The following is a 17,752-nucleotide window of genomic DNA, read 5'->3' on the forward strand; positions in this document are numbered from 1 at the left end:
TCTCTCATAACGTCTCCCTGGCTCGCACTGAAAATAAAGAGCTTGTTTTCTTCACCAAGCACTTCTGGCAAACATAATCCTCTCAGAGATGGAGAAATGTTTGTTACAAGCTACTGTTGCAGCAGTGCAGCCCAAACTATTGTGGCATGATCAAGGAATTTCAGGCTTTCCTGCAGCCCAACCTGTTGTAAATCGCAACAGATAAACACATCAGCTTAATGTGTGAAAAAAGTAATGTAATGAAGGCAATTTAAGCCAGCTGAGTGCGCTCTCCATTCGAGATGAGCTGTGATGTGGTATGGTCAGGCCGCGGCACTCCGCTAATTTCATCCGCTTAACCAGCGCTACCTCGTTAAGGCTGGTCCTTAGCGTCGTGGTCACTGTAATGAGCTCGGAGACTTGTGAGCGTGCAGCAAACGCAAGCCTGTGTGCAGGCGATGGAGAGGATTGGTTAGAGGAATATTAAGAGAGGGAAAAAGGGAACAGAAGGAGGCAGGGAGGGAGCAAATAAGCAATTGGAGAGCGCCCTCCTTAAATGTCAGCGCTGCGTAAGGAGCTCCTCAGATGCTTGACAGCTTCAGGCACAGAAACATCAGAAATAACACAAAGCAGAAAACATTGGCGCTTTAGCTGGAGGGAAGATTCCTTTCATTCCCCCGCGGCTCTTTTCACAATAAAACTGCCTTTTGTTTGAACACCAGAAACACACACAGATGATTTGTTTCTCTCCAGCAGGTCTCTGACAATTTGTATTCGTCCGTCGACCTTTGTGTGTGTGTGCCCATATGTACTGTATTAATGGATGTGTGTGTGTGTGTGTTCAGGTTCAGCTATCCCTCTACACATACCTATCATCGGAGTTCATCGGCACCGCCACCATCTACACCACCATCCGCCGTGTTGGCACCGTACTGCAGCTGATGCACACTCTGAAATACTACTACTGGGCCATCAACCCGCTGGAGTGCAGTGGAATCACCCCCAAAGGTCTTGGTAGGTTCACACCTGCATACAATTTGCACACATAAAGACATTATCGCTGTGAGAAGACACTTCTAACGGCCACTGGAGCTTAACTGCTGACTTAGTCTATCTGTCTATATAGTATATGACTTTGTTTGGTTTTATTCGGTTTCTCCATTTCTATCTTAAATTTTCTGACTTTACGCACTCCACCTTCTTTGTCTTTATTATTCTTAAACATACTAAACATCTTTTAGTGACGCAGCGTTTTACTGGATTTAGTGGATTCTACACATATAGTGGTAATAATCTCTGAAACACGTGAAATGTGTATTTACATTATTCATTCGCCCGTCAGTTTGTCCATCCATCCATCTTCTATGTTTGTCCTGTGTTGCAGCCTGTGCCATTACAGGGCTACCACACAAAAACACAACACACTCACTGTCACATTCATACCTTTGTGCAATTTAAGGTGTCATAAGCTCCAACCCAAGTGCTTATCGGGTGGTCAAACAACGTCTGAACCAGGGTTGGACCCATCTATTATTTATTTTTTTTTACTTTAAAGCTGCAGTTGATAACTCTTATCAAAATAATTTTGTGTCATATTTGCTGAAATGGCTACTATATCCTGAAAGAAGTGCATGAGTTAGATAGTCTTTAAAGAAATCATGTCCCTCCTCTTCCTCCTACTGCTTCTAATGGCATTTGAATTGACCGCAGCACACCAGAAACAACCAGTCAGAGCCAATGAGTCTCCAAGGCAGCTGTCAATTATGTCAATCTCTGCTCATGAACTGCGGGCAACTGTCAAACTAAGCAGCGCTAAACAAATACGAATCAAAATTCTGTTACTGCATTGCCTGTTTCTCGCCTCAAATGTTTTCAGAAACATATTTCAGTGTACTGTTTAGCTGTAAAATGAGAAAGTACCACCCAGCTGCCGGACCAACCTTTTCATTTCACAGCTAAACAGTACACTAAAATATGTTTCTGACAACATTTAAGGCGATACAGTAACACAATATTGACTTATATTGATCAGCGCTGCTTAGTTTGACAGTTTGACAACATAGTTCTCGAGCAGTGATTGACATGATTGACAGCTGTGTTAGAGCCTCCTCTGCTCTGATTGGTTGTTTCTGTTCATGTGCAGTAAGGCCATTGGAAGCACTACAAGGCAGAGGAGTAGAAAGGTTACCAACTGTAGCTTTAATTCTACAGTACCCATAGTTTTATGCAGTAAATAAGAATTGCATGTAATTGTATGAGATAGGTGAAGGTTAGCTTTTCATGATGAGTTACCCAGCTGGCACCGAATGTCAATATGATGTCAGAAAGACGTTGTACTCTTACGTCTGACAGATGTTAAATTTTGGTTGGAATGAAATCTGTGCCGATGATGTGTTAAATGTCTAAAGTTAGAATTTCACAATGTGTGATTGATAACATTCGTATGATGTTTTCCATACGTTTGGTTTTGTTCTTCATATCTTATGACTAAATATTTTTATTCTACGTCGAGATGACGTTAGCATGAGACGTTACTTAATAACAATGCTAGCAAAACATCAACGTCATCATAATTCTACATCACATTGACATTAGATGTTGTCCTGACATTGAATTTTGGTCCCCTGAGGTCACAACCTAAATTCAACCAAACGTCATGTGTCAAATCACTTTTAGCTTTTAGCTTACAGCTAGCTTTTATCTTTTAGGTTACAGCTTACAGCTAAAACTTAGGACCAGCATGAAGACCTGAAGTCAATCATCAATGGGACTTAAATAGCTAATGGAAGTTTAATGGGTCTGAATGGCTTTGCAGTTTTGCAGAAATCCTTTATGTAATGTCAGGTCAAATAATTACAGCATCCTTAAATTGCATAAAATGCAGATAGCTATTTGATCATCGTTTAACATGGAGATAAGGACAGGAAAGAAAGTGACACACGGACACTATACATGCATTCAGTGGGTGTGAGTGGAAGTGGTAACTTTCCCTTAACAAACTCTCTTGTTGCTCATGAGCAAGATTGAGCAGCTCCCTTTTGCAAATGTGTCTGCATGTTTGAGAGTGAGTAAGACCATTGTAGTAAAAGAGAATACATGTTTTTTTTCCTGTAAGAAATTGGTTGTTGTCTCTTAAGAAGAATAATGCTGCTGTGTACATGTGAAGCTTTTGTAATAGAAATCTTTTTTTTTTATTATTATTATTATGTAGAAGTGAAATATGTGCACATGCTTTTGTGCTTCCAGTGAATGCAGTGTGTGTGTGGAAACAAAACTATTAAAGATTCATAGATTCCATATTTTAAAAAGAAATGCAATTATAAAACGCATCTTACTCCAAACACTGCGCCGCCACAAATCAGATACGTGTCGATGGCTTTGTAATTCAGCAGAGAGCAGCGTTAACGCGGCCACTGTTGCCACACACCGCAGCCTCAGAAAGGTCGGCGCAGGCCTTTCACTTTAATCAACCTAGTCTTTTGCCCGGGACCCTCCACTGACTATGAGTACGCATCCCACGTTGCCATGGCAACAGACGGATTTGATTGGCAGATCCAAGGGAGCTTTTGGAATTTCTAATCAAGTGGCTGTCTGGCTTTCTTTCTGTTTGGCGATATTGCTGTTTGACGGCGGGGATCCAGCTCCATAAAGAACCACTGATAACAGCAGCAATTAGCCTCAGACTTGTACTAATGGCCGTTCAAAGCTAAAGGATGTGCTAGTTGTGGTTTGGAAGCCTGCGTGTGTGTGTACTTGACCATACTGTAAGAGTGTGATATGCACCGATGGAATTAATTTGCATAGTAATGGACAGATATTTTGAACCTACAATGGGCTTTGTGGGTAGAAATGTGTTTAACTGCGCCTCCGTCTGAAGTAATGAGGTTGAATCCATGTTGCAGATATACAGTATTTTTTTTGTATTAGTGTATTTTTACCCCACACCTGCTTTGAATCTTTGAAACCCTGCTTAGAAATACACAGCTCCTCTCCAAGCTTTTCTCGTATTTTACAAATAGCTCCATTTGATGTTTAAAAATTGCTTTTAGAAATACAAAAAGGGAGAGCGTGTACTGTACCTAATAAAAACACCTCAGGCCTTTAGCATTAGTCAGGTACATTGCTTTTGAACTCAGTGCAACAGTGATTTAATAGCTTCTTTTGAGTGAGAGAAAGAATGCAGCTGAAAAAAAAAGGCATAGTTATTTAAAGTGGCTCCATTTTTATGTATTTTTGTTTTATTCAGCTCACCTCAGTGATACCACTAGTTTTATATATTTTGTTTTACGTTTTATGTTATGGCCTTGAATGTATTGTACAATAATGCAATTTAACAGTGTGTTAAATCCAAGTAAATATATTTTGTGTCCCTATGTAATCTTGAGCACACACAGACTGAGTGTAGATCAACAAACAAAACTCGAAAGAAAAGACTTCAACAAACTGCAGAATTCACTGTATTTTTAGATCAAATCAACTTGAGTGTGTAGCTGTTGCAAGGAGCCCAAAGTCAGAACAAACACACACTTATTACGATTCACACACAAAGAAAGTGCATAGGTTTATTACAGTTTGACTCCTCACAGGTTGTCAGGTTATCTGGCAGAACAAAACAGTGTTTTCACAATGTCTGGATAAAACCATTGACTCAGAATTAGGATAAAAGGAGCACAAGAGGAAGAAAATTAATTTCAAAGAGCAAAAGACGATAATTAAAGCTGCCCCTGAGAAGTGGTTTAGATGAAAATAAGCTTTGCTCAAATCCTCTTAAAAGACCCTGAAAAAGGAGGTTGCACTCGCACTCATTCACCTGGTGCGTCCATGTTTGACACAGAGCTGCTGCGTCACCATGATGGATGGCGAGTGTCACTACTCCACCAACATGCACCAGCTTGACAGATAATGATGATGAATCACGGGGGAGCGCTTTGGTGTCATGTTTTGGCTTTGTGCAGAGCAGGTGAACAGACTGAAACCCGTACACACTCGTGTGATTCAAGGCCAGCAGAGCATGATGCAAATAGGGGGGAGAAGCTACGTATCTTCCTTCTTTCACACCCTCCGTCTTTTATGTTTCTCTCCGCTTTACTTCAGCTGGCTAAGCACTTACGGGTCAGATATCGGTTTAAATGTTCTGAGAGGACGAGGTGCATTTTATTGAGCTTACAATAAACACTGTTTTCTATTGCAGTACTCTGGCTTTGTATAAAATAAGGTCAATTCCAAACGCCCTGACACAGCAAAGTGTGCGGTGGCAAATGCACATAAGCTGGACATCATAAATGTTTATTGCTGCCTTATAAACTCAACAAACCTCTGTTGGGAATGTTGAATGCTGATGAGAACCGGCAGCTTGTGAGGTTTATTGCTTACTAACTTGTTTGTTTGTTAATGACATCTGTAGAAGAGTAGTTGAAGTAGATGGAGAATGAGTGGCAAAGTAGGGAAGAGAGAGTCAACTTTGTCTGGCTGCAGTGGCCACTGGGACCATTAAAGGGATAGTTTGGATTTTTATGCCTCCGTGTCAGCGATAGCCATGGCTGTAGGCATAATGTTTTTGCGTTGTACATCAGTACGTCCCATTCTCGTGAATGTAGTATCTCAGGAATTTTTGATGGAATTACCACAAATTTTGCACAAACGTCCACTTTGACTTACAATGAACTGTTTAGATTTCGGTGATCAAAGGTCAAAGGCATTGTGACCTTGCGTCTGTCTTATTTTCATAAACACGATATCACCAGAAGGCCTTGAGGGAATTTCCTCAAATTTTGCACAAACGTCCACATGGACTTAACAATGAACTCATTAGATTTTGGCGGTCAAAGGTCAAAGTCACTGTGACCTAAAAAAAAAAACATGCTTTTTTGCTGAAGAACTAATGCGCTAATAATGACAAAATTTCACACAAATATCTAACAGGATATAATGATGAAGTGATGAAATTTTTTATCCAAAAGGTCAAAGGTCAACTTCACTGTGACATCATAATGTTTTCTCGCCATTAAACATAGTCATGACTCAGGAGCAGAAGGGGTAACATCTGGTTGGATACTGAATTGGTGACACTAATCTTGGGTGTCCATCTCAAGACTGTGCTATGCTGCCGGGAAGATTCGTGCAAAGCATCCTTGTTTAAGAACAATGGTTCCCAACTGGTCCAGCCATGGGGTCTAGATGTCTCCTTAATCACTAGTTCAAGGTCCACACAGTTAAATACATTCAGAGTCATACTTGCCTTTGTCTCTGTCAAGTAGCTGTCCGTTAGTCATCGACAGCAATACACAGTACTTCAAATTAAACGCCCTGTGTCAGAAATTTACTGTTCTTCAAAATGAAGTGTGTTTTTAACAAACTTGAAACGTTCCTGAGTAACTTGCGGTCCATTTAGAATGGACCTGTGACCCATTTTTTGAGCGTGAACAAGTTGGGAACCACTGTTTGAGAGTATGTAGCATCTTTGCAGTAACATCCATATTTGTAGCATTGTCAACTGTCATGGCTATGAGTCTGGATGTAAACTTCAACATGACTTGTTCACAGAGGTATACAACTGTGATAAGGTCATTCTAGTTTGAAGTGGCATTTGAAGGTACTTATCTATAATCAGTCTACTGCCTACAGTAGGTGGCGGGCAGCATGCCCTAAGCTTGGCGAAGCAGACAGGAGTACCACTACAGAAGATAAGCAATGCACTGCTGTGGTGCGGCAGCAAAACGTATTTTGGCCACCTGAAAAAAGTCACCCCTAAAGTCACCCCTAAAAAAAAAATCAATGTCATTTTAAGTGTATACTATATTAAGATTATTTTTACTTCTGTACCTTGCTGTCAGACAGCCTTTTCCAACAGGGAACTGATCTGAAAGTGATACTCTTATCAGAGCCACCACTCCATGGTCAAAAACGGTAATTTACCTGAGCATGGAGTTGCTGGTCTACCACTGTCTCAACCACTTAGTTTGCTGTGTGTTATTGTGTGACTTTGGTGTTTTAAAGGTTCAGTTTGGATATACCAAAGTCACACAATAACACAAACAAACTTAACGATCGAGGCAGCTGCAGACCAGCAGATTCCATGATTAGCAAGGTAAAGTTAATGTTATTGTCGAAGAAGTCTGTTGGCTTTGAAGAGAGCAATATAACAGCATCTGTTCCCCATCAGAGAGGACTGTCTGAGGTCAAGGTAGAGCTGTGAAAATATTCTAAATATAGCATACACTTGAAGTGATGTAAAATTTCTACAGTGGGTTTTTTGTTTGTTTGTGGCCAAAATCCATTTTATTGCTGCCCCCATCCATAGCACCACATTGCTTGAGCTTCCGTTTCAGTACTCCTGCCTGCTTCTCCAAACTGGGCGTGCGACGACCGCCATTTACTGTAGGTGATACACTGACTATGGATTAGTACCTCATACAACCCCACTTTAAAAATTCTAACTATCCCTTTAAAGGAAAAATGGCCCTATTTGTTAAGGATGGGTTTTATATCATTTTTGCTTTGATCTGAAACTATGCATCTTTTTCTGTTTGGCACCCAATTCCATTAGTTAGTTATTTGGCAGCTGTTTCGAACCGATTCATCACAGCCCTAAGCTCCTAGTGTATCTGGCGCACACATTAAACACCTCAAAAATGACTGAAATGCTATTACAACAATGAAGATGGATTGCCAACATCTGAGTCGTCCTTTTTTTGTCTGTTAAAAGGGCTACTGTGCCGTAGTATCAGAGGTAAAAAGGAAGCCATTGTTGAAGCTAAATGCAGCCAAATTTCAGAAGAAATAAAACAGTTGAAAACACAATATCCTGAACCTGGTGGCTCTTAGCGACTCTTAAAGCACATGTTTAAAGGTCATGAAGGTCTGAGGCAGTTATGAATCACAGCAAAATGGAGCTAAATGCACCAAGAAAGGCAAAAGACCTTTCAGAGAGGAGCAATGACATCAGACCCACATGAGGAATTGCTTATGTGTATGAGTCAGATGCTTTTGTGTTTTCAGCTTGATTATTTCTTTGTAGCCCACCACAGCAAACAGCTGATGGAGTGCCAGCGCTTTAAAGTAGATACAGTGGATTACAGTGCTTGTTTGGTTTGGATCATTTGGACCATCAATCAGGTTTTTGTAAATTGCCATGTCTTTGCTGTAATCAGTTAGATTAGTACAACTATAAAATATCCAGATTGCCAAATTGCTTCTGGAGTTAATGACAGTGATTCACAGTTCTGTCTAAGAGTGCGTGTATGTGTGTGTTAACATGTTTTTCTTTGCTCTCCAGGAAGCCTAATAAAAGCTAATATCAGTACACAGTAGGGCTCACTCAGACTGAGCTACGGACTTATTTAGCTGATCATTATCGTGCATAAAAATGGATTTTTAACAGGAAATTATTCTTTTGTTTGGCTGTGTTTATTTAGACGGACCAAGGCCATCCCAAAAGGAGATCATCTCGCTCAGAGCCTTCATGCTCCTCTTCCTCAAACAACTCATACTGAAGGTACAGTGAGAGAAACTGATTACCATTATCTTCATCACACTCATGCATGAAGTTGCAAGAAATCGCTTTTTTCCATTATGTCCTCTGTTGTTTTCCTCCCTCTTGGGAACCTCGGGCTTAATCTGGAGTTTGTGTGTGTGCGCGTGTGCGTGTGTGTGCGCGTGGAGAATCGCATTATAGATCAGAAGCCTGAATGAAGCACTCTGTCTTTTGTGTTTGTGTGTGCTTGTATTGATTTGTTCCTGTATTTACATATGTGTATGTGAAGTTGTTGCTGCCTCACGGTTAAAAAGCATCATCCAGGAACAGAATTAATGAAGTCTTCTGAGATTAAGATGATGTAAAAAAAAAACCGTAGATCATGAATGCTTCGGTTAAAGATGCCGTTTCTGTTTTTCACAGGACCGGGGCGTGAAGGAGGACGAGCTGCAGAGCATTCTCAACTACCTACTGACCATGCATGAGGTAAAAGCTAACTTCAGTGCCAAAGAGAGACACTGTGAGAGAAGGAGACAGAGAGAGACAGAGAGAGCGGCTGAGTGGAGCTGGTGGCAAAATGTGCATTATAATTTGTGGGCCGGAGTTATGGTCCACTTAAAGGAGTGAGAGTGTGAGTCAGCTTCGGCGCTGTGACAGCGTGAAAAATGGCGCAACAATGAACTGAACAGAATGTACTCTTCTGTAACAATTATATCTATTCTCGCTCTGAAATACCACCTGCTCCTTTTGCAATCCCCGCTCCCTGTCCACCCTTACAACTCTCTCTTTGTCCTCTTAACCCTTAAACCCTCCTCTTCCGCCTTTTTTCACCTTTTAAACTTTGCTTTCTTTTCTCCACAGGATGAGAATATCCATGACGTGCTCCAGCTGTTAGTGGCTCTTATGTCTGAACATCCAGCATCCATGATCCCAGCATTTGACCAGAGAAATGGAATAAGGTGACACTAATCATTGTATATCTGAAAAAGATTTGGTTACATTCATGGTTAGACCTTAACTGTTAATGCATTTTTATATCAACACACATCCAATACACAGTATTAATTACAATACACAGAAATATAAATGATCTAGTGTCAATGAGGGCTGGGCAATGTGCTCAAATGGGGGAATGACGACGTCACTTCCAAGCTCTGACCATTTGAAAACCCACCGTGAGATTTTTGATCACCTGCGTTCCGCTTCCCTTACTCTAAATTTGGCCAAATGTGAGTTTGAGAAGGGTATTGTTACATACTTGGGTAAAAAAGTAGGGCATGGTCAGGTTTGCCCAGTGCATGCCAAAGTGCAAGCAATCTTGGATTTCCCAGCTCCCTGAATGTGACGTGAATTCTGTCATTTTCTGGGGATGGCTGGTTATTATCGTGCGTTCTGTAAAAAATTTTGTGGTGTAGTGGCTCCATTGACGAGCTTAGTCGGCCCCAAGCTCTCTTCCAGTGATGCGCCCTGAGAAAGACAATTTTTGGAGTGCATTAAAGTGCATCGTGTGTCATGTGATGAGAAACAACCAATCACAGGCTGCAGGTATCTTTCTTTCCTTTCTTAAATATCAGTCTATGACAAATATGGAGAAGTTGATCATTTATTGCAAGGCTACCCAGCGCTTTACGATCTGTTACACGGACAATATTCTAGGCCTAATACAAACTCTAAAACACAATGCCTGGAAGAAGATCAGGTCTGAACTCAGGATTTCTGGTGAGTAGGCTGTGACACAGTGCTGGCGATGGCAGCTTAGCAGCATCACGTGCAGCCTGCCTCCGCGCCCTTGTAAGTTGTCATTGAGTAGGCATAAGAGTAGCACCCACCCTTGCATTGTCCAAGCTGTAAAGGACGTGGCATATGTCCTGGCTCTTCGTCATTATATCCACATTCCTAATGATAATTTATCAAAGATTTCATTGTGTAAATGTTTTGTGAAGCCACAAATAGTCAATCCTACAATATCGTCACAGTATTGATATCGAGGTATTTGCTAAAAAATATTGTGATATTTGATCCATATCACCCAGCCCTGGTACTGATAGACAGATAAGTTAAGCTGAAAAAAAGGAAACTGATTCATAGATTAAAAGGCCATACATTTCCTATTTTTGATGTGTTTAAGAGAATAATTTTATTGAAGATTTAGAAAGCAGGAAGAAACTGGTTTTTATTGTGCAAAGTAACATTTGTAGTCTTTGTCGTTATTACATGATTTGTTTGATGAGCAAATGAATCCTCAGTTTTGAGTAGCAACAATAACGCATATGCTTTACTGCATGTTTAAGCCGTTGTGTATATGTTCACTTACAATAGCCATGTTCCATATACAAAGGGAAGCTTCAATCACACAGCAGGATTTCTCAAAGAAGGACTCTTACTGTACTTACTTGTGCAGCTAAGTCCCCTAAAGCACAACTGCACATGGATGTGTTTTTGGTTGCTATGGTAAATCTTCTGTTGTCGGAGAGCTAGTCAGCAAACTGTGTTTTTTTTTTTTTTTACTTTTATGTCCTCTGAGCAAACTCCTTTGAGGAAAATTCTTCAGTCAGCACACGTGTTGCTAACTTTGAGGATGTTTACTGAGTATCAGACAGCAGGTGTTTACTACACACACAGAAGAACCGTGTTTTTCACTTTTAGTCTTCATCTAAGGTATTGTGATTCCTTCACTGTCACTGATCAGTGTGGCTGTGTGTTTGACGTGTTACAGGGTGATCTGCAAGCTCCTGGCCTCTAAGAGTGAGAGTATCCGGGTCCAAGCACTCAAAGTCCTGGGCTACTTCCTCAAGCACCTCGGTCACAAGTCAGTACCTCTTTGTCTCTGTGCTTTCTGTCTGGTGTTCTCCTTTGTTTGGTGTTTAATGCTCAGTAAATGGAGAACCATCGGAATAAGGGAGCACTTAAATCTTTTTTTCTGTCACAGCTAAAACAGAAATACCGCATCAGGGTAGTGATGGCCTCACATTTAGGTCTGAGAGTGAGGAAACACACTGCAGTAAAAACGGAGAAAACTACAGCAGCGCAGCCTCCAGTGAGCCTTAGAAAGGCTGTTTGTTTGTGTGTGTGAAGATAATGTCCTCATCATCACGTCCAGGCGGAATAATCATTTTGACAGTGTGCACTGGCAGGGAGGTGGAACCTTGATGAGTGGCAATGAATGCTGGGGGATTTATTCATCCCATGTGACACACACGCCTCTCGCTGCACGACATGGGAGCAAGCTGCCGAGCTGCACCTGAGCCCTGCACCTTCAGTCCCCCCACCTACTTAACATCTGCTCCAACCAAACATCCTGTCGCGCTGCCTCTTTAAGTTTAGTCACCTCGATACTTCTGGAAATTTTATTGATCCAGACAGCAATTAAATTATACATAAAACATTTACACCTTTGAAAGACATTTCAATTTATTTCATTTAATATGATAATGTTAAATACTCTTAAATCAATTTCACATGCCCTGTTTTTATGTGATTTAATTTGACGATTTGTCAGTTTTAAAAAAACAGCATTATAAAAAATGTAATTTTCTACCATAATCATGATTTCAGAGCCACTGACTGTTTTATAGTTTTGTCAATGTTATAGATTAAAGCAAAAGCAATTTGGGTTATACTGAGTTTCTACACTGTTGTTTGACAGTCGAAGTCATGTCTACAGGGACGCTCATAAGGGTGGGAAGTGGGGGGCTTTCTGGGATGCACAGGTGGGGAGGAGGGGTGATGCCTGAAATAATCATGTTCATCCTAAATATAAGAAATAATAATAATAATAATATGCACCATTACCTCTCAAAACAACAACAATCAACATCGTATTTATTGTTGCTCTAATTAAATGTAGCCTTTTCCATGATGAAAACCCCCCTCCTGAAAATAGTACAACTTTTTTTTGTATGCAACCATTGCAGCATTGAAATACTGCAGCTAGCCAGCCACATGACTAGAACTAGGAGAGAGATCATGCCCATGCGTTCACATGGGTACAGCAGATTTGGGGAGGGCCCATTCACTGGACCTTTTCAGGGGCTTAGCCATGTCTGTGGGTGGGCCTGCATGTCTGGAGATAAAACAGGCAATTCAATATAAAAGGACATTTAAAACAGTTTAAAACATGGATGGAGTTGTAAAACTATAAATCATGAAATCAAGTAAGATTTTAAAAGAGTTGAAAGTAGCTCAAGGCTTAAGTGAATAGATATACGCGTTTAGCTTTCTTTTGAAAATATTTAGCGCGCTAGCTTACCTGATATCTATGGGCAGTGTGTTCCATAGCTTTGGGGTGTAATTGACAAAGGCTGCATCCCTTTTTTTTCATGTAGCCCCTCATTCTGATAGAAAGCAGAGGATTTGTACACATAATGCTTTTATTTCTGCATAAAGTGTGCCATAAAGCATACAGTTATATATTTTCTGTTTTTCTCTTAATTTGTTCAAATAGACAAAGAGGGTTGGGACTGAATTTCAAAAAGAATTTACAATCTCAGCAAAATGTAGTTATTCTGTTTAAATAAAGGGAAATTAGTAGCAGATTAAACTAGTTTAAACAAGATAATGGGAGCGAGATGCTTTGTTAAGAATATATATGAATGAATTTTGTGCAAACTTTCCTTAGTTTCTTCATTTTAATGACCTGATTACGGTCAGAAATTTACAGAGGCTGAGCATTATTCACTTAATTCAATTTTAAAAAATTAGTCAACCCTGATTCCTGAGCCTCTCAAGTTAAAAGCCTCTCAGAGACACAATTTTCACCTACTGGCAAGGTTAATCGTCAAAGTTAATAATGTGCAGCCACACAAACGTTGCCCCGGTGACGCCTGCAGTGTTGCCGTTCCGTTAATGTCGCTCCTTAATTTCTCTTGTTGGTATTCATCTCTCGTCCTCTTTAGTCCCGTCATAACTGACAGGGCCACATGGTGCCACCTGCCAATATCAGACTGTCATCAGGGCACTGACAATCAATGTCAAATTCAACTGTCATAAATTCAGTAATGAATGGCAAGCTGCGTGTGTGTGTGTGTGTGTGTGTGTGTGTGTGTGTGTGTGTGTGTGTGTGTGTGTGTGTGTGTTTCCCTGCAGGAGGAAGGTAGAGATCATGCACACGCACAGTCTGTTCACACTGCTGGGGGAGAGGCTGATGATGCACACCAACACTGTCTCTGTCACCACCTACAACACTCTGTATGAGGTAAGTGATTGGCTCATTAACATGCTGCATTACTATAGCAACGTACAGTAAGTGATAAGTTGTCAGAATTTAGGTGATAGTTGTCTTATTTAATTGACGGCTGTTAACTCCTCTGTGTGTGCGCAGATTCTGACAGAGCAGGTCTGTACCCAGGTGGTTCACAAACCCCACCCTGAGCCCGACTCCACTGTCAAGATCCAGAATCCCAGTAAGTACAAAAGCACTGTAGCCTGTTTCTGCCTGTCTCTCCGCGTTCTTTGGTCTGCCAATAATGCAGTGTTGTTTTAATGTGAGTAAACAAACAACAAAGGCTCATTTCAGAAGCCGACACTGCTGCCATCTCCCACTTATTGATCTGCCTCTCACTCTCTTGTCCCTCACAATTTTTCTCTCTCATTCAAAATACTTTTTAAATATTTGTTTCTCTCACACTCTCATCTCGTTCCTCTTCCACTTCCTCTCCCCTGTTCTCTGATTCTTACCTCCCACCCAGTGATTCTGAAGGTAGTGGCCACCCTGCTGAAGAACTCCTCTCCCAGCGCAGAGCTGATGGAAGTCAGAAGACTCTTTCTTTCCGACATGATCAAACTCTTCAGTAACAGCCGAGAAAACCGGCGGTAAGAGCACACAAATGACTAGACTTGCATTTGTTTCACTGCTTGTCTTTTACTTCTTGTTATATTTTGATAATAAGCTCCGGCTGCAGCCCAACTCACATCCAGTGTTTGTGTTGTGTCCCAGCTGCCTGTTGCAGTGCTCTGTGTGGCAGGACTGGATGTTCTCCCTGGGATACATCAACCCCAAGAACCCAGAGGAGCAGAAGATAACAGAGATGGTGTACAACATCTTCAGGATCCTGCTCTATCACGCCATCAAATACGAATGGGGAGGGTGGAGGGTTTGGGTTGATACCCTATCCATCGCACACTCAAAGGTGAGAGTGAGATGTGCACTCAAAGTATCAAAGAGCAAAGGCTTATCTGTACATCCACCATTTTTCATTTACAATTAACCATCAAACACGAAGAAATCCATCGATTAGGACACAGAAACAGTTTTCCACCTAGAGGAGCCTTCAATAGACTAGAATGCCACGCAGCCACATTACATTTGACATTATTCAGGGCTTTACTGTTCAGTTTTTAGCCCATATTTTCCCACTGCTGCAATCACTGTCACTGTAACACTGTAACAAAATTGTTGTTGGAAGTAGTTTAAATGCAGTTTGAGATGTTAGTAAATCCTGTAGAAGCAGAGTAGAAATTACAGCCTGGCATCAGCATTAGCCTGAAACCTCTCAGTTCTATTTCAGTCTCCAAGAGGCGTTATTTACGGCTGTAAATCAAAATGCCGCTGAGCGACGGACAAATGTAAACAGACACTGCAGCGTGTAGAGATGAGATGTGATGGTGCAGCATCAATATGTCTGTGAACAAGTAGGACAGTTTTTGTCATCAGGATTTTAAAATGGTACTTCAACAGAAAGTTCCACATCATCTGTGGCGCTCGTCTTTCCTAAGCTAGGTTTATGTTCACCAAAGTGTCCCCGGCCTGTAAGCAAACCAAAAATGGTGTCATCACGTAAAGCACAAAGGCTCCGCCAGTTGTCAGTCATCCTCTGAAACATGTCCCATATTAGGTTAATGGTTGTGATTGGCCAGAGGCAGGCCAGGTCAGGTAGAAATCTGTTTAACCAGGAGGTGGAGCAGATGCATCTGCCAGAGCAAATAAACCAAGTAGAAGAAGACAAAGAAGGTTGACAAGGCTAATCTCGACTTAAATCCACTGATGATCACAGAGTAATTAATCAATGAGATACTGTAGAACAATATGTTAAAGTTGGGTGGAAGATGGACTTTCATTTTAAAGATTTAGTTTTCTTTTTCATGCACAAGTATGTCACATGTCATTTAGCTCCTTTGGTTGATGTGATTCATAGGACTGAAACTAACAATATTTTCATCATCAGTTAATCTGCCAGTTATTTTCATGACTAATCGATTAATCATTTAGTCTATGAAATGTCAAAAAACATGGTTAAAAGTACGATCACAGGTTCCCACAGCCTAAAATGATGTCTATGGATGATGGTCTAATAGCCCTGTTATGCTAGTCCCAAATTTATCCATGCAGCCTTAGGTACACATGATCTATGAACTCCGCTGATGTTGATTGAGGTGAAGGTTAGCTATTGTCAGTGCTTGTGTTCCGATCACACAACCAATTCCATCCCCACCATCTGTCACAGGTGACCTACGAAGCCCATAAAGAGTACTTGGCCAAGATGTACGAAGAGTACCAACGCCAGGAGGAGGAAAACATGAAGAAAGGGAAGAAAGGCTCTGTGTCCACTATCTCTGGGCTTTCCGCTACGCCCGCCCCTGTGGTCAACGGCAACCTGGAGATTGATGACAACTCCCAGACACAAACACCCGAGAGCGAGGCAGAGTACAGCGAGGGGGCCGGAGGAGACTCGCGGAACCTCCTCGCAGAGGGCGCTGTGAAGCGACCCAACGGAGAATCCCTGACACCTGGGGAGCAGGCCGCTGGTCCAGGGGTGAGGGTGGAGGTCCACGACCTGCTGGTGGACATTAAAGCAGAGAAGGTAGAGGCCACGGAAGTGAAGCTGGATGACCTGGACTTATCTCCAGAAGGCCTTGGTGGTGGTGTGGGTGGAGGAGGTGGGGGAGGAATGGAGAACGGACCTCTGGTAGAGGTGGATTCTCTCCTGGACAGTGCTTACTGCGCTGTAGTTCAAAACCTAAATGGGAATCTGGCACCTAAAGATGACACGCCAGGCTCAGGGGTCGGGATGGCGTCAAGCCTGGGGCTTTCGGGTGTCAGCCTGGAGGATGATGGGAACATGGGTCCGCTCATCACGTTGGCTGATGAGAAGGACAGTGTCCCGAGCAACAACGGATTTCTCTTCAGCAAGGTAAGATGTAATATGAAGATTATCTGTGATTAAAGTCTGTGGATCCGCATCTTCCCCTGCCGACATAGAATGTAGTACCACATAGTTTTTCTACTGTCTCAAAAGAAAAATAGTCGTTGCTGCAGATTTTTCCAAATGTCGAAATGTTCTTTTATCTTTTTTATCGCCCCATTCATCTCCTCCAGGTTGACGAGAAGCTGCTCCCAGCTCTGGCAGCCACAGACCCCCTCGTACTGCCGAGTCCAGACCAGCCCACTCCATCCGGCCCAGTCCCGGCTCACTCCACAACCAGCGCCAGCGATGACCTCAGCCTGTTGGCCCACATGACCAGCTGCGGCTCTGATTTAACGCAGACCCAGAGCCACACATCTGGGGAACTTCCAGAGGACGGGCCCTTTAAGATCCAGAGCCCTCTTGCTGACATCAGCTCTATTGCTGAGGCAGAGAGCCAAGCCCAGATACAGGGAGCCTCAAGACCCGATTTCCCAGAGGGAGAGGGCACATCTGGGGCAGAGGGAGAGGTCGCGGGGCTTAAGACTGGGGGAGACACAGCCAGCACCACCTCTGATACAGAGAGGTCAGATGACGGAAAAGACAAAGACACGAAGAAGATCCAAACTACCGCGACTACTCAGGTATGTTTGTGTGTGGCTTTGGCTGATCCTGAGCAGTTTTTGCGGTGTGGTATGGTGCATTGTCCTGGAGGGGTGCCACTGCCATTAGGGAGTGTTGTTGCAATGATGGCGGCACTTGGTCTGTAGCGGTGTTGAGGCAGGTGGTGCGTCTCAAGTGGCATCCACATGATGCCAAGACCCAAAGTTTCCCTGCAGAACATTACATTGTACACAGATGATTAATTATTCTCTTCACCTGTCAGTGGTTTCAATGTTGTGGTTGATGGGTGTATACTGTCTCATTACCAAGCGTCATTCTTGGATGTTTTCTCCCGCTGTCTTTCAACTAAAACCCAGCACACCTAGGAAGCTTTGAGTGGCAATGACAAGCCTTCTTCTCCAACCCTAAGGCTGCAGCAGCCCCACTGTGATTGTCTCTGTGTGTTGATTAGTGTAAAAAGCTCAGCCATGGACACTTTGTCTCACCAGAAAAGCCAAGCGACTGCCCACACATGAACTAATTCTCTAATAAATCAGGGAATACAGAAGTCCCAGAG

At 42.2% G+C, this 17,752-nt stretch overlaps 1 protein-coding gene across 12 annotated transcripts in view; it reads left to right on the top strand.

Moving 5' to 3' along the window:
- nbeaa (neurobeachin a) overlaps positions 1 to 17,752 on the top strand; it is a 117,388-nt gene that overhangs the window by 64,174 nt on the left and 35,462 nt on the right. For all 12 annotated transcript variants that reach the window (XM_050040328.1, XM_050040330.1, XM_050040335.1 and 9 more), the window contains exons 13-23: positions 825 to 993; positions 8,394 to 8,473; positions 8,876 to 8,938; positions 9,314 to 9,411; positions 11,169 to 11,261; positions 13,538 to 13,646; positions 13,773 to 13,854; positions 14,140 to 14,263; positions 14,388 to 14,580; positions 15,895 to 16,581; positions 16,767 to 17,216. In XM_050040328.1, coding sequence (XP_049896285.1) covers positions 825 to 993; positions 8,394 to 8,473; positions 8,876 to 8,938; positions 9,314 to 9,411; positions 11,169 to 11,261; positions 13,538 to 13,646; positions 13,773 to 13,854; positions 14,140 to 14,263; positions 14,388 to 14,580; positions 15,895 to 16,581; positions 16,767 to 17,216 — 2,148 coding nt within the window. The remainder of the gene's footprint in view (positions 1 to 824; positions 994 to 8,393; positions 8,474 to 8,875; positions 8,939 to 9,313; positions 9,412 to 11,168; positions 11,262 to 13,537; positions 13,647 to 13,772; positions 13,855 to 14,139; positions 14,264 to 14,387; positions 14,581 to 15,894; positions 16,582 to 16,766; positions 17,217 to 17,752) is intronic.

The sequence above is a fragment of the Epinephelus moara genome, chromosome 3, assembly GCF_006386435.1.
Source record: "Epinephelus moara isolate mb chromosome 3, YSFRI_EMoa_1.0, whole genome shotgun sequence".
Taxonomy (NCBI): domain Eukaryota; kingdom Metazoa; phylum Chordata; class Actinopteri; order Perciformes; family Serranidae; genus Epinephelus; species Epinephelus moara.